The 24481-nt window shown below is 35.7% G+C and overlaps 1 protein-coding gene across 1 annotated transcript in view; it reads left to right on the top strand.

Moving 5' to 3' along the window:
- The window catches only part of Copg2 (coat protein complex I subunit gamma 2), a 131543-nt gene that overhangs the window by 18539 nt on the left and 88523 nt on the right, over nt 1–24481 (top strand). The window contains exons 6-9 of the mRNA XM_026392778.2: nt 16728–16803; nt 18919–19011; nt 19887–19973; nt 21819–21976. Coding sequence (XP_026248563.1) covers nt 16728–16803; nt 18919–19011; nt 19887–19973; nt 21819–21976 — 414 coding nt within the window. The remainder of the gene's footprint in view (nt 1–16727; nt 16804–18918; nt 19012–19886; nt 19974–21818; nt 21977–24481) is intronic.

Genomic DNA, 24481 nt, shown 5'->3' on the forward strand with positions numbered 1-24481 from the left:
TATTTCTCTTCCATAGACAACTTCCCATTCTCTCAGACGTTCCTAGTTATGCCCCAATGTCCAGTTCCTTTGCTTGGCCGAAATATTCTCTCTAAATTCAATACAACAATCAACACATGGGCTCCTGTCATTAGTCAGGCCCCAGAATCGGCCTGTTCATCTTTTCTGGCCCTTTTGGCAGAAGACTGGCCATTCTGCTCCACTTGTGAGGCTGACATGAAATACCATACTAACCTGGTTGACGCGATTGTATGGGATACCCACACCCCCTCCACCGTTTCCTGCCCACCAGTTAATATTCATCTCAAAGATCCTAACACCTTCCCAAATCAGTCTCAATACCCCCTGTCCACAAAAGCTCTTCTGGGCCTACAATCTATTATTCAGGACCTTCTTAGCAAGGGGTACCTCCATCCTGCTCATTCCCCTTACAATACTCCCATACTAGCAGTAAAAAAGCCCAATGGGTCCTATCTACGACTCATCAACACCTCCATTAGGCCCATACATCCTTTGGTTCCCAACCCATACTCTGCTGTCTCAGATCCTCCACACTGCCACCCACTTCTTGGTCATAGATTTAAAGGATATCTTTTTGCCTTTAACCTGGACTGTCCTTCCTCAGGGATTTTGAGATAGTCCACACCTCTTTGGACAAACCTTGGCCTTCCATCTCCAATCTTTTCACCCCCAGTGCCCCGAATCCACCCTCTTGCAATATGTTGATAATCGTCTGGCAAATCTCTTTGCCCACCTGCGGGAAGGAAAGCACCCCACCACAGCATTTAAGGCTACGGTGGCCCTCAGGGACTCCTTCCTTGGGCAGATTCGAAAGTCCTAGTCCTCTCACTTTAAGACTCGGCCACTAGAGAGACACTTACCCTCCCCTTTCTCTCCCCTCTTTCTGGCCCTGGGAGTATCCGGCCTCTCCAGGAGGAGTCCCGAAAAGCCTTGGCCAAGGTCTCCCATGTCCCATGTCCAGGACGAGAGCTTCGACTCAGGATTCGGTGACAACCAATCTCTGCAGCTCGAACCTGCTACTTAGGCACTCCTGATTTTTTGGCTCTAGCAGGGACGCCCCTTTTGCCAATAAATCAGTTTCCTCCTTCTCTGCGTCCTCTTCCCTCCTCCTTACATGGGTAATGTGTCCTCTCTGCCGGTCGACTCTCCCCTACAATGCCTCTTGGATCAAATATAGCACCCAGGCCTGGCCTACTTATCCTTTAGACAACCAAAGCAGATGGCCCCTTTTTGGGTCCCTGGATCCCTCCATTCTAAGGGATCTCTTCCAGGCTTTCTTCTTGCTCCTATCCAATCCTGCTCTCTGCACCCCTTGCAAACCTCTACAAATTCTTCTAGCGCATCTAAAGGGCACTCAACAGATGACATAGTTCTCCTACTTAATTTCTTGGCCTTAAAGGGATATCGGGCCTCTCCACAAAAGGCCCAAATAGCATGTATCTAGGGTTCTGTATCTCTCAAGGGAAAAAGGCCATTACAGTAGAAAGAAAACAGCTTGTTGTGTCTATACCTACACCAAAGACCAAAATTGACTCTCCTTCTTGGGTTTGGCTGGGTACTTCAGGGCCTGGATTGCTTGTGAATTTCTCCCTCCTCGCCAGGCTGCTATGTAATCTAGCCAAGGGTCCCCAAGATGAACCACTACCCTCAGCTGTAGGGAAGCCCTTTACAAAAAGACCCTCCTCTGGGCACCCGCCCTGCATCTCCCCGACCTCTCCCGACCCTTCACCCTCTATGTACATGAAAAACAGGGACAAAGTCTGGGCGTTCTGGGTCAGGAATATGGCCTCACATTTGCACTAGTGGCCTACCTATCCAAACAGTTCGACCCCACTGTCAGGGGCTAGCCCTCATGCCTCAGAGCCCTAGCAGCAGCCCATGACCTCCAGAAAGAAGCACACAAGCTTACCTTTGGCTCCCCACTAACCATCTCATCTCCTCACCATCTAAAGGATTTCCTCACTTACAAGGGGCTAGAGTCACTTCCTCCTTCCAGGGTTCTAAACCCTGCCTCCCTCCTCCCATCTTCTCCCTCACAAGATCCCCTTCACAAATGCCTAGAGGTATTAGAGACAATTTTACCCTGCCCTACCACCATTTCTGAAGGATCCCTGCCCTCTTCAGACCTCGTCTGGTTCTCAGATGGTAGCTCCTTTATACACAAAGGGGTTAGAGTGGCGGGGTATGCTGTCGTTTCCCTCTCATCCATCATAGAGGTAAAACCTCTCCCACCCAATACCACCAACCAACAAGCTGAACTCATGGCTGCCACAAGGGCATGTGAGCTAGCAGAGGGAAAAACCCTCTCCCTATATATAGATTCCAAATATGTCTTCCATATCCTGATCTCTCCACGCAGCCATTTGGAAAGAAGGGGGGCTACCACCAGAGGGATGGCAGTCATTAATTCCACACTTATTTTTGGTCTACTATAAGCCTCCAGGCTGCCTTCCCAACTGGGAATAATCCTTTGCAAGGCCCACCAAACTGACTCCTCCCTTACTACTATGGGGAATTCCAAGGCCAATCAAGCGGCTCGATCAGCTGCCCTACAGAGCTTTACCTCCTCTCTGCTACTCTTCGTTACCACCAGGGATCGGCCCAAAGATCCCCAACAACTCTTCCAGTTTCTTCACTCTATTCCATTCTAGTCCACAGAGTCTCACTAACTTTCCTTCATTCCTTTTTCACCCTTTCCCCATGTGATAAGACCCTCCTACAACAGATCACTTCTGCTTGTCAGATCTGCCAGAGAACCAATACCAATACTCCATTAAAATCTAAACCTTTCCCTTCTCATCGGGCCCGCGGTCATACCCAAGCTGCAGAATGGCAGATTGATTTCACCAACATGCCCCGAGTAAAAAACAAGCCTTTCTCACTTCTAACAAGCAGGCCTCCACGGTAGTTGACTCACATAATCCCCCGTTTTGGGATGCCCACTTCTATCCAATCAGACAATGGCCCAGAATTCACCTCGAAGGTAACTTAGGGACTGGCTCACATGCTATCACTCCCTTGGCATTTGCATTGCCCTTACTGCCCCCAGGCTTCCAGAAAGGTTGAAAGGACTAAGCTCACCAAGCTCACTGGGTAAAGGTGCTCCCCTTGCTCTCCCCTTGCTTTATTGCGCGTTAGAGCCTTGCCAAAGAAGCCTTGATCGTTCTTTCAAGGACAAAGTATATTGAGCATTCAATGATACTATCCTATCCATTACTAGAAGGACTCACCCATTGAAAGTCTACATCTGAGGAGTGCTTAGATTCTGGAAGTCTGTTCTCAGGAATGATCCTTCACTCAGAAGTATTGTTGTGGGGCTGGTTGGAGGGGGTGGATATCAATATGTGGTAAGTTGTATGCCACATCTCAGTAAAACAGATGAACAGTTCCTTAACCATGAGTTGGGACGAAATATATGAGTTGTAGAGATTGTCACCACGCACACAGTTTTGAAATCATTTGTAGGATAATATGTGTGTTCGGTATGGAATGGGGGGTAGGTGATAGAGACTTTGAGATTCCTGAAGGAACTAAAAGCCAAATCCATCCATTTGGTAAGAAATATAAAAGCCTGAAACAGTTTTTTCTCTTTGAAAGATGCAGTTGTCCCTGAAGAATTGCTTCTGAGGAGTGACTGCCAGGATGTGGTTTTGAACAAGAAAGGGAGTGAGACATTATAATCTAACTTAGCCTCCACTGTAGTGAAATTCCCATTCAAGGATCACACAGTGTTTTTTTGCTTTCTTTCTTAAAGACTGTAACCTTTATTTTATTTGTTTGTTGTCATTTGTTTTGTTTTTTATGTGGTGCTGAGCATCGAACCCAGGGCCTCACCCGTCCTAAGCAAGCACTCTACCACTGAGCCACAACCACAGCAACCCCCCCCCCCCCCGTGGTCTTTTAATTGCAAGATCCAAAAGCGAATTTCCAGTCCACATTTATCTTGACTTCTTTCATAGTTTTAAAAAACATTTCCTGAATTCTATAATTTTGTGGCTTCCAGAAACCATTGTCCTACTTTTCCTCCCATCTCTGATGATCCTGTTTTACTCTTCTTTAGAAGTGGTTACTGTTCTGCCTGTCATCTAAATATTGGCATTCTCGGAAGTTTATAGCAGTGCCATTGCTCTTTCTCAAACTTCTTATACTATTTAATACCCTGCACATTTCTCTCTGTGCCTGGAAGTATCCTATTTCCTTTTCCACATGGCTCATTGTATGTATTGACTTCTCTGTTCTTCTTGACAGAAATACGTATCTTTGCACAAACTTTCCTAATCTTGACAGGTTAGTTGTTATTCCCTTTGTTGTTCTCATAATAATTTTCTTCTACCTATATTCTAGTACTTTACTCTACTGCAGTTATTTGTATATTTGACTGCTCTCTGTACTGTTTCTTGAGAACAAAGAACCATATCTTATATAACTTTGCATTTTTAATACATGGAAAAGTTCTTTTCCTGTATGAGACATGCAACCAAAGTTTGTTGCAGGAGATAAACATGATATAATCATTTTTCTCCTTCAAGTAAGGAGTTGGAATCATAAGGAATCATCGGGGCTATCTCAAGAAAGCACTTACACGTGGGCAGAGTGCAGAAAGTGGTTTCATTGATGGGTAATGAGAAACCTTTCTGTGTCTTGCTTCCCTTTGCTTTTTCCTGCCTTGTCTGCAAGCCAACTGACCTGAATTATTTGGATTAATAGTTACTCCCTTTTGAAATGAAATTGTAGCAGACTTTTGAGGAAAGATAATGAAATGATGCCACATCGTAAAACTTCCTTTCTAAGTTGTAATGAAATGAGCAATAGTGAATAAAAGTGAAAGCAAGGGACTTCTAGTTTCAGCTGACATAAAATAAGGCCATTACAGCCCATATTTCCCAGAAACTACAACAAAGATCCCTAGACAAAAATACAACGATGACTATCTGAGGCCTCCAGAAAGTAAATAGGAGCAGATGAATTAGGGAGAATAAACAGTGCTTAATGAATGACTAATATGGTAACAGTGAGTTCCATGGTAAATTATTCTTTATACCTGAGATTTGACCCAAGGGCAGGCTGAATCCTGAACTGTTTAGTGGGCAGGGTCAATAAGAATCAAGAGAGAATTAAATTTCTTTGGCCTGTACTTTACTTTGGTTGGTTTGGTTTCTTAAGGACCCTGCAGAGCATGGAGGAGAATTCTCTTTTTGTTTTTTTGTTTTTTTTTTTCTCTTTTGCTCTCTTATTCCTGTCCTGAGGGTAGTCCCTGCTGTGGAACAACTTCTCTGTGATGTAACAATGGTGATATGGACACCTAAAATCTCGAAATTAAAAACTATTTCTGAGCAAAGGGACTCCTGTTGTATGAGCATGTGTGTGGGAATCCAAGCTGTTATCATTTCTTTTTTTGTCGTCTTTCTTACCTATTTGTCCTGAGGGTGAGCTTGTGTAGAATTGTGTAGTAGCACAGTGAGCTAAAACTCTGAGAGAACCCCATATAAGAAGAACTTGGAAAAAAAAAGGTCGTTGACAACCAGAGAATATAGGAGAAATGACATGAGGAGACATTAGAAAAAATGGATGCCTTACCAAAGCAGCACATGTATGGAATACACCTGAAGGATCATCTTGATAATATTGAGAGAAACCAAAAGCATAACAAAAGCTTTGAAATATGAACTGATATTGGACTAACATATACAGGACAGGTGTAACTTCCAATCTGGAACTAAATGAGTTGATTTCATTGACAAATCCATAATTATAGTTAGCAATTTTAATACTTTTTTCTCAAAAATATAAGGCAAGTACACAGAAAAATTATTAAGGATGTGAACACTTGAACAACAAAGGCAATACTTGTTTATTTGCCTGTGGCATCTATGTAGAAAATTGGTAGAATCTAACAAAAGCTACAAGAGCTAATACGTTGAGTTTAGCAAATTTGCAGAATATAAGATCAATATACAAAAATCAATTACTTTTCAATATATTAGCAAAGAATAATAATAAATTATAACTTAATACTATTTGCAATAGCATTAAAATGTGAAATACTTTGGTGTAAATCTGTTGGAAGATGTATCACATGTGCACACTGCAAACTATAAAACATTGCTGATACAAATTTAATAAGATAGAAGGAGAGGTTAATTATAACTTTAATTAGTTATAACTCTGCACAATATTGAATGGCTCAATATTGTTCAGATACTTATTTTCTCCAGTTTGATCTACAGATCCATCAACAAACATCCCAGTAGGCTTTTTTGTAGAAATTGATAGTACTGATTTTAAAATTCATATGGGAACGCACTAAGGTGTTTATTTATGAAAAGGAAAGAATACAAATGGATAAATTAAATTCTCAGCTAAAAAATGAGATAACAAAATAATTCAAAAGAAGACATTGAGTAGGAAATATAGATCAAAGCAGAAATTAATGAAGAAAATAATGGAAAAATACATCTAATAAATCAAAATTCTGCTTTTTGAAAAGTTAACAAAAATATGAAACCACTAATTAAATTGATAAAAAAGGACATAAAGATAAAAGAGAAAAAGCACAAACAATATAAGAAATGACAAGGAAGAAATAATGAATACAACAGAAATGTAAAAATCCTAAAATAGATTTATAGAGCTCTTTGAAATAAATTTGACATCTAAATGAAATGTATAACTTCCTAGGGAAGTACAAATTGCTAAAAATGACCCTAATATTTTTCAAAAGCAGGGAAACACTAAAGTTATTTGCACTAAGATCAGAAACAGGGCAAGAGTGTTCATTATCTTTATTGCTATTCAGCATTGTACTAGAAGTTTATGCAATGCAATTAGGAGAAACCAATTTGAAACATAGAATGAATTAAGGGCTGGGGTTGTGGCTCAGTGGTAGAGCACTCACCTAGAATGTGTGAGGCACTGGGTTCAATCCTCAGCATCACATAAAAGTAAATAAAATAAAGGTATTGTGTTTATCTGCAACTAAAAAAACAAAACCAATTTTTTTAAAAGAATGAATCAATAAAGAAGTATAAAATTTCTTTTTAAATGATGTAATAGAATTCATGGAAACTCTAGATACTCAATAGTAAAGTGAACTCAAAATTTTAGTGTAGTAGCAAGGTATAAAATTAACATAAAACTCAGAAGATTTCATATAGACACACAGAGGTCATAGTGATAGACCTTCCCATTTACAACAGGAACCAAACAGATTAAATACTTGGGAATAAATTTGATAGTACAGATACAAAACTTCTAAGAGGAAAAACAATTTAAAACCCCTTCTAGGGTCTACATGATCATGTCGCCTTAAATTCATATTTTTTCAGTTCTAAACCCCAAAGTGATCTTCACTTGGTAGAAGAGATTAGCTAGCTCTCTGTACTCTTTTTAATATTTTTAAAAATAAGGGCACTGATTCCAGTCATGAGGATTCAATTCCATCATCTAATCACGTCCCAAAGGCTTCATCTCTAAACCCTATAGTCAGATTAAGTTTCTACCCTCTTAATACCTCACAACAGGTATTAGATTGCAACACATGAACTGTTGGGGTACACAATCAAACCATTAGCAATCCATATCTCATACACACAAATAAACGGTAGATGAATAAGGAATATAAATTTTTAAAAAATGAAATTATACATATTATACTAGAAGAAAACATGGATATATTCCTCTTTAATATTCATCTAAGGTAAGTTTTTGTTACTTATGACTAAAATTCCAGAAATAATAAAAGGTTGATGAATTTGAATACATAATTTTTGTAAAAGCATGTCAATGGAATATAAAATGAACTAAGGGTTTTTCATAGGTCTAAGTTGTGATACAAACAGCTCTTTTCAGTTATTGTCATGGTATACTGCTTGACCTTGCCACCCATTTTATGATACAGTAATGTGACAGTGGACTCTTGACTATGAGATACAATTGTTTTATCATATTCTATTTCACCTACGAGAAGGCAGCCTAATGGAATGGTAATATAGCCTATCAAATACTCAGGTGAGATACCTGGTTGGAGATGGGACCCTGTGATTGGTTGGGGAATGTTCCTCCATGATGCAGTATATGCATTGATTTGATGGCAAGTATATGGAAATGTCACCAATAAATACATGAGTCTCGGAATTAAGAAGTGGAAGTAGGACTGGACCATCTCACTCTCATTCCAGTGACAGAATATATGTATCTGCTATGGTTTAAACATTTGTGTCCCTGCAAAATTCATGTTGCAACTTAGTTCCTCATGTAATAGTATTAAGAAATAGGGCCTTTGAAAGGTGATTAGTCCATGAACTCATGAATGGGACTAATGCTTTTATAAAAGAGGCTTCAGAGAGCTGCCTTCCTCTCTTCCATCATCTTTTTGGCCATGTGAAGACACCTAGATGGTGCCATCTATAAAGAATGGGCCTTCATTGAATCCATTAGTGCCTTGATCTTGGACTTCCCAGACTCCAGAACTGTGAGCAAATAATTTTTTTTTCTTTATAAATTACCCAGTCTAAAGTATTTTATTATACAAGCAGAATGGACTAAGGTGGCATATAATTGCCACCCTGAATTGAGATTAGAGGTCTAATTTCCAGCGGATAATGTTTTTGAGGGATGAAAGTGAAGATGCATTTCACTCTGGGCTCCTAGTTCCTGTTGGTTGAGGAATTTTGCCAGCACAGAAATACCTGACACTTCTCCATTATACACGCCTAAGTGAGAAGTTGTCAATCATAGGCATCCCACACTCCCATGTCAGAAGATCTAGAGCGGGAAGTGAGCCAGTTTGCAGATCTGGAATTATGACTACTATTGGGTCACTTTGTATTCATGATGTTAGTGAAGGTAAAAAAGGTGCTACTATACTCATAGAGGTAACTAATTGATCTTGATTCCAGTCAGAAGCTAGGATTATTTCTATATATGGTGGTAAGGAGGACTTTTTCTAGAATTTACTTGGGCATATTTTAGTTCTTTTCATGCCTGTGACAATGGTGTATAGGGAATAAGGAACAACCAGTGGTCCAACTTGGGTATCAGATCCTTTAGGGTATTTGAATCAGCCACTGGACAAGTAACCAAGACTAGATGAAGTGCTGACTAAGGTTGAGGGGAAAATAGTATAGGTGGTTATAGGAAGGAGATGAAGTTTATCCAGTATGGTCTTAGAATGAGTTGTAGCAGCAAGGATTATACCAAGTTCTACTTATCTTCCTATCTTTAGTCTTCTGGTGGTTACTACCTTGAAACCTCAGTGGTAGATTGGAGTTAATGAAGGACATGTACAAATTTGAGGGGTGCACAGAATAGACTGTATTAGATGCCTTTTCTGAGCCACTTTGCATGATCTCATCTTTGACTCAAGCTATGATGTGGTGAGCAATTCTTTGCAGGGCTCAGCCCACTCACGTTAATAGTGCCTTTGTGTTTGTTTTCCTTTGATGTTCATTACTCACTTGCAGTTCACATTTTACTCCTCAGCATGGAGGAATTGACATTCTGGGGTTAATATTCAGCCAGGGATCAATATCTAGTGGGTCTGAAATGTATTTCATAAAGCTTCTGAGAAGAATGCTTATTAGACAACCAGTTGCCTGTACCAGTAACCCACTCAAGAAAACTTCTTTATGTTGATTTTAGTCCCTGTTCAACATCCCTGTGCTCTACTTGTCCTCTGAACACATTCCTAAATAAAAGTCTTATAGTCAAGCCTTTGCATCTAGGGCAGCCCAAGCAAAGACAGAAGTATGGAGCATGATTAGCAAACTATTGCCCATGGCCAAAGCCACTACTAATTTTGTAAATAAAATTGTATTGAAACACAGCTACACACATTTTTTTTTTAATGTATTAAGTATGCTGTTTTCATGCTGAAGGAATGAATAGTGTGGAGGAGACATATAGCCTACAAAATTGAAAATATTTACTAACCAATCCTTTCTGGAAAAAGTATGCTAACTCTGTCTGCAAAATTATAAGAAAAAGAATGAGAGCCAAGAATAGTATAGCTAAGCAAGTTGTCTTTCAAGTATAGGGAAAGCAATCAGGCTTTCAGAATTCAGGGACCATAATACCTATAAGCTTTTCTTTAAAAATTAAAAATTCAAATTATAGTAATTCAAAAGTCAAAAGAATGAATTCTGTAATAGCGAGAGTGTAGGAAATAAGTTAGCAGTAAACATTAAATTTATTCAATTACAGAATTAGGTTAAACCACTTTCGGAATTATGGTTAAAGATAGAATTAAATGTTATAATGTGCATAATTATAAATGTTTTTCATGATAATACTAAAAGTGATATTAACAAAAATAGAGAAGGGAGGGCAGATGAAAGAGGAGACATTGTGCACTAATTTTCTTGGCTTTCATAGGACAACTGTTTTATCTAAACTTATTGCAACCACAAAAAGAACTGAAGTTAGAATGTAAGTTTTCCACATTTCAGAAAAAAACCCCACAACCCTGCAAAACACAACACAACCCTTATTGCTGTATTATCCAATCAAGTAGCCCTTAGCTGTATACACATATGTGTGTACTTAAATTATAATGAACATTAGGGCTGGGGTTGTGGCTCAGTGGTAGAGTGCTTGCCTATCATGTGTGAGGCACTGGGTTTGATCCTCGGCACCACATAAAAAATAAACAAAATAAAGTTATTATATCCATCTACAACTAAAAATAAAAAAGTATAATGAACATTAATTAAAGTTAAATAAAATTTAAAATTCAGTTACATAGTTTTGCCTAGTATATTGTAAGCGCCCAGTAACCACATCTAACTATGGCTACTGTGTTGGATAATGTAGAACATTTCCATCATAGCCGAAAGTTCTATTAGTGCTGCCTTTTAGGAAAAAGAAGTGTTCAGAATAGTCCTAACACAAAACAAATCAATGGAACTAACCCTAAACATGCCCCGTAAAAGAAATGCAGATTAGTTTAAAAATTAAAATACAACTAACTAGATACTATATACTGTAAACAAGGTCATGAAGTCGGAATGTGAAAGGATGTATTGAAAGGAAGCTCAAGTGATAATATTAGGAAACTGGTTTTAGTGCAGAAAAGTTTTGAATGAAGAATACATTATAAATACTCTACCACTGAGCACTCTTACCACTGAGCCACAACCCCAGCTCCCTGACTATTATGCTTTATAAAGATTAATTTTTATGTAACTTATACCTTTATAATAGAAAAGTTACCTTTACAAGTACATTATAAATACCCAAAACAAGAATAGAACTATAATGAATTATTATTTACCAATTAATATAGCATCAAAGTATAATCACCAAAAATCACAAAAAAATATAAACAGAAACAAAATAGTATCAGTCCCTGTTAAAAATAGAAGGCAAAAAAAAAAAAAAAAACCCACCAAGGGGTAGAAAGGATCTGACTATTTTGCTTTTTTTTTTAATTTTTTTTTTTAGTTGTAGGTGGACACAATGCCTTTATTTTTATTTATTTATTTTTATGTGGTGCTGAGTATCGAACCCAGTACCTTATCCATGCTAGGTGAGCATCACTGAGTCACAACCCCAGCTCCCTGACTATTATGCTTTATAAAGATTAATTTTTATGTAAATTATACCTTTATAATAGAAAAGTTACCTTTACAAGTGTTCATGGAAAACTTGTTAAGTGTTTAGCATACATTCATCCCCTGAAACTACTTAATTTCAGAGATTGGAAATATAGTAGAGACTATATTTTTTGTTACAGTGGAAACTATAAATTTATTTGAAAAGGAAATAACAATATTAAGGTACATAAAAATATACATAAAAATAAAAAAGAGGCCTCATCTTTTGCCTGAGTATAAATGAAAATTGAAATTGCAGTATATTTTAAAAATATGAATGATCAAAAGCTATTATTTCAACTAAAGTTACACTCAAAAGAATTTTTTTTTTTGGTTGTTGATAGACCTTTATTTTATTTATTTATATGCAGTGCCGAGAATCGAACCCAGTGCCTCACACATGCCAGGCAAGTGTGCTACGCTACTGCTAAGCCACAGGCCCAGCTCAAAGGAAAATTTGCAGTTATTAGCACTGAAATTACTAAATGAATGTATTCCTTACGGTTCTCCATTGACCATAGAATCTAGTTTGTAGACTTTTTAGAAGTCTAAAGAACCAAGCTTGCATCCTACAGAGCCAGAAAGAGAACATCAAGGAAAATAACTCACACTACAGAAGTGTTTTAGCAACATATTGTTGCTGTGGTCACCTGCTAAGCACTGTAATACATTCAAGAAATGTCCAAAGTTCCACCTCAGTCACACTAAAAAAAGCAGCTGTCTCTAACTAAAGTTCTTATTTCCTGGGGCTGGGGTTATAGCTCAGTGGTTAAGCACTTGCCTAGCATGTGTGAGGCACTGGATTCGATCCTCAGTACCTCATAAAAATAGATAAAATAAAGGTTGTGTCCATCTACAACTAAAAAATGAAAAAAGAAAAAAATCTTATTTTCCTACACATTGCCTACTTCTGTATTTAAATGGACTTAGTTATGTCTACATGGCAGACTTAGGTCATATGTGTGTATCCTAGCTGCTGAGAGTTTAGGAAGTTTGATTCTTAGTTTTCCAGCAGAAAAGGAAAGCAAATGTTAAGGGATATTTGAAGTATGTTTGTTTTCAGTGTTTCAACTTATAATATTCTGCAGTGAGAAAATATGAAAAGCAATGAATTATGTATTTTATTTATGAAGTCAGAAAAATTATAAAAGCCCAAGGAAAGCCATAGGAAGATGTTAGCAATGGTAATCAGAGATGAATAAAAATTGATTGAGAAAAATAATAGATAATTCAGAGCAATTTTTTTTATGAAAACATAAATTATCAAAACTGACCCCCAAAGAGACAGAAAGCCTTAAGTAGACCATACTGGTAGAATAAAGTGATTGCACTTAAAGGCTTATAAAAGTGTTGTATAGAAAACTAGAGAGTGATATTATGTATCATTTCTAATAAATCATTTCTTAAATAAAATTTTGACAAATAGAATTTATCACAATATAGAGGGCTCATTTCAGGGATTCTTTAATGTGAGAAATTTTTCAAATATAGTTTCTTGTAGTAATGGATCAAAGGTAAAAGCCACATAATTATATGCCCAGAAGATATTTGTCAATATTCAATACCTGTTCTTTTTAAAAAACTCTAAGAGAAAGAGTTGTCATAATTAAAAGAAAGGTATATTATAAATCTAAAGTCAGCATTATAGTTAACTGGAAACATACTTACTAAGTCAGGAACAATATGAAATAACCAATATTACCACTGTTCTATACACATTAACCAGTAACTGCAAGATAGAAATAATACTGTAAAGAAGGTGGCAAAATTATTATTTAACATGATTGATTAATATAACAAACTTTTTGGATTTGAATTCCCCTACCCTTTTGCTTTCCAGACAAGTTATTCTGTGCTTTGGTTTTTTGTTTTTTTTTTTTAATATTTATTTTTTAGTTGTAGTTGGACACAATACCTTTATTTTATTTATTCTTATGTGGTGCTGAGGATTGAACCCAGGGCCTTGCACGTGCTAGGCAAGCGCTGTACTGCTGAGCCACAACCCCAGCCCTGGTATTTTTTTTTAATCTATAATAGTACTAATCCCTTCTCATTAGGATTTTGTGGAGATTAAATTAGTAGTATTCCTATATTCAAATGCTTATTAGAACATATAATAAAAGGTACAATTTATAGTGGCATACAAAAATGATGAAATATTGAAAAGCAAATTTAAATGTATAGGGCCTATCTCAATGAAACTTAAAACTATTGAGGATCATTTAAAGAAGGCTTAGAAAATTGGAAAAAAATCCATCCTTTGTTAGCCTCTGTGTTAAGTACAGGACACTTCCAAGTAAATTTTTTTTTTTAATTTTGGTTTTTAGAATTTTAAAAATTTGTTCTTTTTAGATATACATAACAGTAGAGTGTATTTGACATACATACATGGATGTACAATGTCTCATTCTTGTGGTTGTACATGATGTGGAGTTACACTGATCATGTATTCATATATGAACATAGGAAAGTTACGGACGATTGATTCCATTTTCTATTCCCATCCTGCCTCCCTTCCCTTCATTCCCCTTTGTCTAATACAGTGAACTTCTATCCCCTCACATTATTGTTTGTTAGTACCTGCACATCAGAGAGAATATTTGGCCTTTGTTTTTTTTGGAATTGGTTTATTTCACTTAGCAGGATAGTCTCCAGTTCCATCCATTTACCAGCAAATGCCATAATCTCATTCTTCTTTATGTCTGAGTAATATTTCATTGTGTATATATACCACATTTTCTTTATTCATTCATCTATTGAAGGGCATCTAGATTGATTTCATAGCTTAGTTACTGTGAATTAAGCTGCTATAAACATTGAAGTGGCTGTGTTACCATAATATGCTGATTTTCAGTTCTTTGGGAATAAACTGAAGATTGGGATAACTGGGTCAAATGGTGGTTCCATTCAAAGTTTTCTGAAGAATATCAATACTGCTTTCCAGAGTGGTTGTACCAATTTGCAGAGCTACCAGCAATGTATGAGTGCACCTTTTCCCCCACATCCTTGCCAACATTTATTGTTATCTAAGTAAAATGTTAATATTTGGCAAATGATTCTAAATCTCATCTGAAATAGTCTGACAATAGCCAGGATAACTTAGATAAAGAATGAGGGCAGGGAAAACCTCTCTCAATTAAAAAAAAAAAAATTGTATGGTGGTATAGTAGTTAAAATAAACTTCCACTGAAAAGGATTTTTAAAAAACCCCAAATAAGAGTAATATAAGAGAAAGTACAGAAATAAACCCAAATTCACATATGACTTTAGTATATAAAAGATGGCATTGCAGATTATTGCTAGAGTCTGATTATATAAGTGCTCATATTAAAAGATTTTCAAGTTATATTAAGTAAAAAAAAATAGTGAAAAAAAACCCCCAACATTCCCAATCAGTGCAAAAATTTAAAAAAGAATTATTAAGCTGGGATAAAGGCTACCATTTGGGGGGTGGGAAAGGCAATATGGATTTCTGTTCTACAAGTTTCACAAAAGTTAACTCACTATTTTACTTTGATACTATGCATATCTATTTTCCTGACAATCTTTTACCAATAATTTTAGAATTTATTGATATTACTTGCCTGATTTTATTATTATGGTGGTTGAAAATGGTCATTTTCCCCCATTTTTATCATTTATTGTTTGACGTTCTTTAAAAAATAACTTTATTCCCTTTAAAAAAATGCCTTTAAAAAATTTTTTTTTGGTCATCAGTTTGGAATCCTGGACTTTTATTCTTTCTGTTATAAATCATTTCTATCATTATATAATTTTGTGATGCCATGTTATTCCAAATTTGAGTAACAGAAGCCTCCATTTTAAATTTAAAATGTAAATTTTGTTTAAAAAGAATGGTTAATAAATCATTTATATGTAAACAATGTAAATTTATACTGCCACTAAAAAGATATTTTAGAAATATTTATGTGTTTTAGAAGTATTTGTATATTTTAAAATACATGGATAGATAGTAAGTGCTGATATGGAAAAATTCTCATATTATTAAGTAAAAAAGGAAAGGTGTCAAAGGAGTGAACATCCATTGATGTACATTTTGATAATGTGTATACCGTTTTAAAAACTTCTTTAATAAAGAACTGTTCACAATGGTTGTTTCTAAGTGATATTAAAGGCTAGGTAGGTGGGCAGAGACTTAAGTATTGTTTTATACTTTTCTGAATATTTTAAAAATATATTGTTAAATGAATTATATTTATAATTTTGAGAAGAAAGAAATCAGAGGACTCTCGGTTACTCTCAACTTTTTCCTCTGGTGTCCTAATGCTTTGAGTTGGGCTATTTTGGATTATGTAAGAGGAGTTGAAGAATGGGGAATTGATAGTTTGGGGATAGTGTAAGTGCATGGAAGACAAGAGAAGGGAGAGTCCTCCGTTAAAAACCTTCTTAAAGTATGGGTGTAGAATTTTGTTGCTCAGTCTTCATGTCTATACCTGTTTCTAAAGCTCAGCAGAAATATCTGAAGCTGTTGATTATTATTTTAGAAAGTTGTACAGGAGGGTGAGATAGACTTCATGGGTTAATAATTTTTGAGAGTTGCTTATAAAAAGTTCTGTCTACTAAAGGATTTGGGTGGATTTCAGCCTAGGCCTCTCAGTACTGTTGTCCTTATTTTATTTTTTAATGCAGATTTTCAATATTTTAAATTGTGTTTTTTTCCCTTGTTATTGTTTATGTGATTTTTATCTCTCTTTCCACTGGCATTAAGTTCTGTGAAGGCAAAGGACTTTGTTTTATCATTGTATTCTGTAGCATAGAATAGTCCACTTCTAATAGATTTAGCACTTACAAAAAGAATATACTCTGCAGGGGTTGGGGTTGTGGCTCAGCGGTAGAGCGCTATTCTAGCACATGTGAAGCCCTGAGTTCGATCCTCAGCACTGCATAAAAGTAAATAAATAAAATAAAGGTATTGTGTACAACTAAAAAGTAAAAAATAAATATTTTTTAAAAAAGAATTTACTCTGCAAACATTTGTTAATTCAGTAACTGTGTTAAGATAACTATGGGAACAATTGAGAATTAGCTAGGAGTGGACTCCTTAGGAGAGAACATTTCAATTGATGTCCATTTAACTAATTTGGTTTTTTTTAGTCTGACTAAGGACATGACTGGAAAGGAAGATATATACCGAGGTCCAGCCATCAGGGCTCTCTGCCGAATCACAGATGTAAGTTCTCTGTCTTACTGAGTTACCTAAGGGAGCTTTTTAACTGCTAATGATGTGTACATTTAGTATGATCCCCTAGTTTGACTTGGTCAATCTTCTGTGTTAGAGAAACAAGACCACCAGAAAGGCTTTTGTGATTCTAGGCTTTTTCTTTTTTCTTTCAGTTTGTTTTTTCCTTTTATTTATTCATATTAGTCTATTTTCTCTGTATTTGCCCTCACAAACTTATTGTAATTAGGGCACTGTTTTTATTTAGCTTTTTAGTCACTGTGACCAAAAGACCTGACAAGAACAACATAGAGGAGGAAGTGTTTATTTTGACTCTTGGGTTGAAAGGTTCAGTCCATTGTCAGTTGAATCTATATCTTTAGGTATGAGGTGAAGCAGAGCATTATGGTAGAAGGGCCTGGAGTAGAAAAGCAGCTCAAGACTTGGCAAGCAGGAAGCAGAGAGAACTCTACTCACCAGGGACATAATATAAATCCCAAAAGCACACTCTCAGTGACCTATTTCCTCCAACCAAACCCTACCTGCCTACAGTTACTGGCCAGTTAATCCATATCAATGGATTAATCCACTTATTAGATTATACCCCATAATCTAATCATTTCACCTATAAAAATTCTTGTATTGTCTTATACATGAACTTTTGGGGAACCCTCTCATATCTAAACTATAACAGGCACATTGGTTATAGGAAACAAAAACCCATTCAAATTTCATTTTAAAAATAAAAAACTTTATTATAGGACACAAGTGTTTCAGAATTAGAGGCTTATAACTAGTCACCAGAACAAGAAATAGAAAGCTCTAAGGGAACTAACTCAGCAGTAAGATTTCTCAGATATTTACTGGGATGATCTATCATCTACCAGATTTAGGCCCCCTTGTTCAAGATATTTAAGAGAATCTCATTATCCCGTAGTAAAGCCAGTAGTTTGTATCCACTTGGGTCTGAGTCAGGTGATTAACTTTGATCTTGTCCATTGTGTCTGGAAGGATTGGGTCATATAAAGTACATCAGGTTATTCCTTTCTAGGAATTCTGAGTAGAAAAGATTAAAATGAAGGTAGGCCAGCATTGCCAAACAGATTGAATAACAGCTGTACTATAATTCATGCTTTGATATATCTTATGTATATCTTTGCAACCTTCTCACATTTTAAAGTTTGGGCCTGATCAAATTGTAAATTTAGTAAATCTGGATTATAGAACAAATAATATAAACAGGTTAATTTTTTTGCTGCCTTTTTGTTTCATTGTGGTTGTTTTTATGTTCATTGTTTGATTGGTAGCATAAGATTTGACCATGCCAGAATATTGATCTTGGTTCACTCATTTTTATCTGTCACCACTGTATTACCACCTTCTTACTGCTCACATTTTTCCCAGTGAAGGTTAAAAAGAATTTTATTTCTCAAGACTTCCATACTGAGGTTTTACTATAGTAGGATATTACAATTACACATTTAATTTCTTATATGTCTAAGATAATCAGGAGTTACAGTTAATTTATAGGACTGTCTGGGATTCACATATAATATATGCACTTCACATAGAAGTATCTTCATAACTTCAAAACTGGCCTTTGTTTCTATACAGAAATTTCTTTATAATATCCTTTATTTATAGGTTTAACTTCTCTATTCTCTTTAAACTGTAATTCTCCATTTTGAGACTGTTTATTTCATTGTTGAACAGTTATGTTTTCCTACAAATAATCTTAAATTTTTTTAAAATTGGGGTTGAATCCAATATTGCTGTAACTCTGAGCTACATCCTCAGGCCTTTTTATATTTTATTTTGAGACTAGGTCTTGTTAAGTTTCTTTGCCTGGCCTCAAACTTGCAATCCTCTTTCCTCAGCCTCCCGAGTTACTGGAATTACAGGTGTGCACCACCATTCCTAGCTAAATGTTCTTCCTTGAAGCTTCTACTGGGTTGATTGGATTCTGCCCTCTGGATTATGATTACTGTGTTACATGATAATTCCTTTAAGGCATCTGGATATTTGCACAGAAACAAGTATATGACTGGTTTTTGTGAGTTATTTTAAAGTAGTAATTTTGCATGACATGTTTTTCTTCAACAGCTTTTTCTTTTTGAATGTTATTAGGGAACAATGCTACAAGCCATTGAAAGATACATGAAACAGGCCATTGTGGATAAAGTCTCCAGCGTGTCCAGTTCAGCACTAGTGTCTTCCTTAGTAAGTGAGCAAACATCTTCCTGATTCTTAAGTATGATGTAGTTTCTAATTGCTAAAACATAACATTACTATGATTTTCTTATAAATGAAACAGATAAAAAGTACATACTGCTTCTCTGTTACTTTATCCAACTGTGTTTTATCTAGAGGAGCACTGAGCAGTAAAAACTGAAACACATTTGAAGAGTTTTGGGAATCTGAAAGTTGTGTACATAAAGAAGATGGGGGAGAGGGAGGAGACAGCAAAGAAACTGAGGGCATTCTTTTTTAAAAATCTTCCTTTATGACTTGCATACTACCTCTTTGTCCTAGGTGCCCTGTTTGCACATGTTTTTCAATCCCAAGTCTTCTGTCCCAAATCTGAATTTCCTCTAAGGAAGTAGTTTTTGTTTTAATAACAGCCTTTTTTTTTCTCCTTTTCTTCAAAATAAACTGTATTTATTAAAACCTGTTGCATTGTATTTGATTAAAATCAGTTTTCAAAGTGTGAATGCATTAGAGCAGCTGAATCACAAGACCTCCTGATTTTGGAATGTCATTGGTCAGGGTTTTTTTTATAGCAGGGGTTACACTGTATTCTATTCCTTCTTCCAAGGGAGTTTCTTGGAAGTAAAGCAGGTTAACATCCATTCCTTCCCTTTCTTCCCCTCTTATTATTTCCTTTTACACACCCCTTCCAGCTTACATGTATTTACCTTTGCGAAGGGATGTTGAAGAAAATATTTTGGCTTATTGTTTTAGGAATAGACTTGCACAGTTACAGAGTTTTCTTTTTTTGTGAAATGTCTGTTAGTAATTTTGCAAGGAAATAAATTTGTGCTTCTAAACTTTAATGATCATGCATTTCTATTCTCATTCCCCCCCCCTGTATTTAGCATATGATGAAGATAAGCTATGATGTGGTTAAACGCTGGATAAATGAAGCCCAAGAAGCTGCATCAAGTGACAATATTATGGTCCAGGTACTATCATTTAATCACATTAGCATGTCTCAGAATCAGCTTTCTTAAAGGGCAATGTATTGATTCTCCAGCATTAATTAAAGGCAAATTCTTTGGCATATTAAGCTGACTACTGGTGCATATTCTCAAGTAAGTGTTTCAGTAATCATGATTAATGCCATAGGCCTTTCAAATAGAAGCTAGATGACCTCCTATAGGAATTTTGGGAACTAATCTTATGTTTTGTAGTAGATTGAAATACCAGTCTATTTCATAGTGCATTACAGTCTTTTATTTGAAAAATAATTTGAGTAGAAAGATATTCCATCCCAAATTTCTCAAGCCTTGATTATAGACATCTTAAAAATAATAAAAAGCTACTTTTAAAATTGTTTTATATAACATTGGTTTTTAATTTTTATTAAGCATATACACCAGCATGACAATTGAAACAACTTATAAGATCATGAACCAAAAAGGAAAGACAAAGAGATTACAAGGGCAGCTTTGAACAGAATTCATTCTTGCATCAGTTTTAGTATTAATCACATAGTAAGATCATCTGCTTAATGTTCTATTATTTAAGTGTTGTACTAAGTGTTTTGTGAGAAATCTAGACTAAAAGTTTACACAAAAGTTTTTTTCCAGGGGTGGAGTTGTAGCTCAGTGATAGAGCACTTACCTTGCACGTGTGAGGTTCTGGGTTCGATCCTCAGCAACACATAAAAATAAAAAACAAAATAAAGGTATTGTGTCCCTCTACAACTAAAAAAAAAATATTAAAAAAAAAGTTTCCAGATTCTGGAGCTTCTTGTTTCATTTTAGTTAGTTTTATTTGGAATCACTTTGAAATTAGCTAAAATTGAGATTTTATTTGGAACACTTCCTCTTTCCCTAGGTTGTCTCTTCTCAGCTCCAGTGAAATTATAGAAAATCAATTTTTAAATTGTATTAAATTAAGGAACAGTGATTTTCTAATTATGTAATTCACTTAAAGTACTACAACTCACACAACATGTAAAGATATTTTCAGTGTTCTTGTTAATTATTAGTTTATGAAATTTAGAAATCATTTTGTCAAAAAGATCTCCTTATGGTATTTATTAAGCTATTTCTTATTAAAAGGAACAGGATTAAATTCGTAACTGGCAGTTTTATGTACAATAATCCATGTGTATTTGAGAAGATATTTATGTCTTTTTGATGTTTATAGCTTCTTGTGTTAGCATATTTAATCATAAGAAAAGAGAGTAGTAATTTTCTCTTGGAATATATTCTCGCTTTCCTAACTTTCATTTTTGTGTTTTTATATAAAGTGTCTTGATAATAATACTCCTTTAGCTTACTTTAGGAGATTAATTCTAGACCTCCTAAGGTGGTCATAGATGATTTAACGCCATTAAAAGAATTTTGTAGCTGGACATAGTGGTGCATGCTTATAGTCTGTCACTCAGGAGACGGAGGCAGGAGTTATGAGCTCAAGAAGTTGAGACCAGCCTGGGTAACATAACCATGTCTCTAAATAAACAGACAAAAGAAATAAAAATGAATAGATAAAAGAGACTTGTAACATTGGTAAAGCTTTGGATCTGGAGCTGTTGAACCTGCTAGAACCATCTTCAGGTTGTATGTCACCTCCTTCATACCCTTTCCATCTGAATTTACAACTTCTAGGATTATTTAAAACCTCTTCTCCTTTTAGTCTTGAGTATGTTTAGTTCAGTATGAAAAAGATTCTGTTCATGTACTTTTGACTTGAGTATCCTTTTACTAAAAATCTTAATAGTTCCATGTGATTCTGTTTTCATATTAAGTGTTTTGACTTCTGTCTAATCTGCATGCAACATTCTTTTTCTTGTTCTTCAGTACCATGCATTGGGAGTCCTATATCACCTTAGAAAGAATGATCGTCTTGCTGTTTCCAAAATGTTAAATAAGTTTACTAAATCTGGCCTTAAATCACAGTTTGCTTACTGTATGCTGATCAGAATTGCTAGTCGCCTACTGAAAGAAGCCGAGGATGGGTAAGTTCTTCATGTAAACCTGAGTTATTTTCTATTTGCAAAGTAAAACACCTTAGAGTTTATTTACTTTATGAATATCTTATGGCAGTGCTGACTTTAGTGATAAGTTTGATGCTTTCCAAATTAAAAAAAAAAAATTAGAGGATTCCAAGCAATACAGTTTTTTTACTTTAATATAGATTTTTGTATATGTACTTAATAGATTACAATTGCTAATAATATACTAATAAGCTGATATTGAACAAAATAATTATAGATTATAGGATATACAAACAATTAAATAGGAAAGCTGGAAAGACATTAAGAATCGTCCGGGGTTATAGCTCAGTGGTAGAGCACTTGCTTAGCATGTGTAAGGTACTGGGTTCCATCTTCAGCACCACATAAAATAAATAAATAAAATAAAAGTATTGTGTCCATCTACAACTAAAAAAAATCATCTTAGATATCCTTTATTCTTATTTAAAAAAGTTACTGAATTAACAATCTTCTCAAGATCATTCTGCAAGTCTGAGGCATGTATGACCTTACAAGATATACTTTAGTAGTCTTTTGGAGCCTTAAGAAAAGAACAGGAAGAGGAGAGAAATCTTTCGTGGTACAGTAAGCTGGAACTGAATCTAGAGAGTAAAAAGGCCTTCTTCCCTTGTGCAAAGGATTATGGCTTAATTTATACTTAATTACATTACAGTATGGTGAATATTCTAATCTTATGAGGATGAATGTTGTAATCACTAAAAAGCCTTAAATGTTAACAGAGGCTGGATATAGTGGCACACACCTGTAATCTAAGCGTCTTGGGAGGCTGATGCAGGAGGATTTCAAGTTCAAGGCTGGCCTGGATAACCTAGTGAGACTTGCTCTGTTTCAAAATAAAAAAGGGTTGGGGATATAGCTCAGTGGTAGAGCACACCTGGGTTTAATCCCCAGTACTGCAATCAAGTAAATGAATAAATAAAGCTAATGAGGAGATGAAGTAGAATATTTAAAACATTTGAGTTTCCCGTTTCTTGTGCAGTGGTGTGACTTGGTCAGATTAACCCTTCTGCAAAAAGTGATTATATCATTAGTGTAGAAATATGCCTCTAACAGTTGAAGGAAACTCACAAGAATTTGAAAGTGAATGGTGTGGCTGGGGATGTGGCTCAAGCGGTAGTGCTCTCGCCTAGCATGCGTGCAGCCCGGGTTCGATCCTCAGCACCACATACAAACTAAGATGTTGTGTCCGCCAAATACTAAAAAATAAATATTAAAATTAAAAAAAAAAAAGAAAGTGAATGGTGAAAAGCAGGTAACAGTTGATGCCTAGAAGACAAAAACTATTCTGGGTGAAGTTCATTTATGACTCTTTTTCTGAGATCATTCCACAATTCCTGGGTATGAGATGACAGAAAGCTATAGTTTTTACTGGACAAAGTCAGAACACAGCTTGAGGTTAGAAGAGTGACTGAAAACATAGCGTGGAAATTCTGAAAAGAAGTGAGTTTCAAATTCAGTCTAAACTCTAAAGAACCTTGTTGGTTGACCACTGAGTGTGCATGTACAGGGGAAGAAGTTAGGAGCCTGGATTAGAGCAGGAACTGTTAAGGTAAAAGCACTGAATGGAGAATTCAGTTGCAACTCATTGTGGAGAACATGAAGTTTAGAGTTCTGTCTCAATCAATATCATGTTTTACAGTCTTTGCACTATATCATTCACCGTATCTAATATATAGTGAAAAATTACTAGAGTGCAAAGAATTTGAGAAATGTGAAACTGACTTTGATATTATTTGGATATTAGAATTAGCAGATAAAAACTTTAAAGGATCTCTTATCAATTTGTCTAGGACTAGGGAAATAGTTATCTTTGAATGAACAAGGGAAATGGAAACCTAAAAGAAAAAAAAAAAAGGTAGAAAGAAGTTCTAGAGCTTAAAAGTACTTTGTCAGGATTCAACCAGAGAAGCAGACTCAGGATATAAATACATGAAGAGATTTATTATAAGAAGTTGGTGCATGCAGTTTGGGGGCTGACTAGGTAAGCCCCAAATCCGTAGAGGAAGCAGTCAGGAAGGGAACATCACAGGTATGGTGGAGTTTATTTGGAAATTACCTCAAGTAAATATCATTTTCATCATTTACAAGTTTTTGGTTTTTTTTTCCCAAATAACTTCAGGACACAAATTCACTAAGCTTTCTGCCAGAACATACAAAGGATCCACCTTACTCCAGTTTACAAGAGCTTGTTCTTTACTTCCTTCTGAGTCCTCACTTATAGTGTCCTTCAAGTTCAGGTTTCCATGGACAGTCTGTGAGTCCTCACCACCAGTTGTCTTAAAGATCAAATTTCTAATAGATCTGTTCATAGCAGTTTAGGCTTTGTCCATTATGCTCCTGAAAATCCTTCTAGCTTCCACTGCCCAATTCCAAAGGCATTTCCATAATTTTTAGATAATTGTTAACAGTAGCACCCTATTTACAGGTTCCAACAGATACTTGTTTTAGTTTTTTTATTGCTGCCAT

Source organism: Urocitellus parryii, chromosome 3 (assembly GCF_045843805.1).
Source record: "Urocitellus parryii isolate mUroPar1 chromosome 3, mUroPar1.hap1, whole genome shotgun sequence".
Classification (NCBI taxonomy): domain Eukaryota; kingdom Metazoa; phylum Chordata; class Mammalia; order Rodentia; family Sciuridae; genus Urocitellus; species Urocitellus parryii.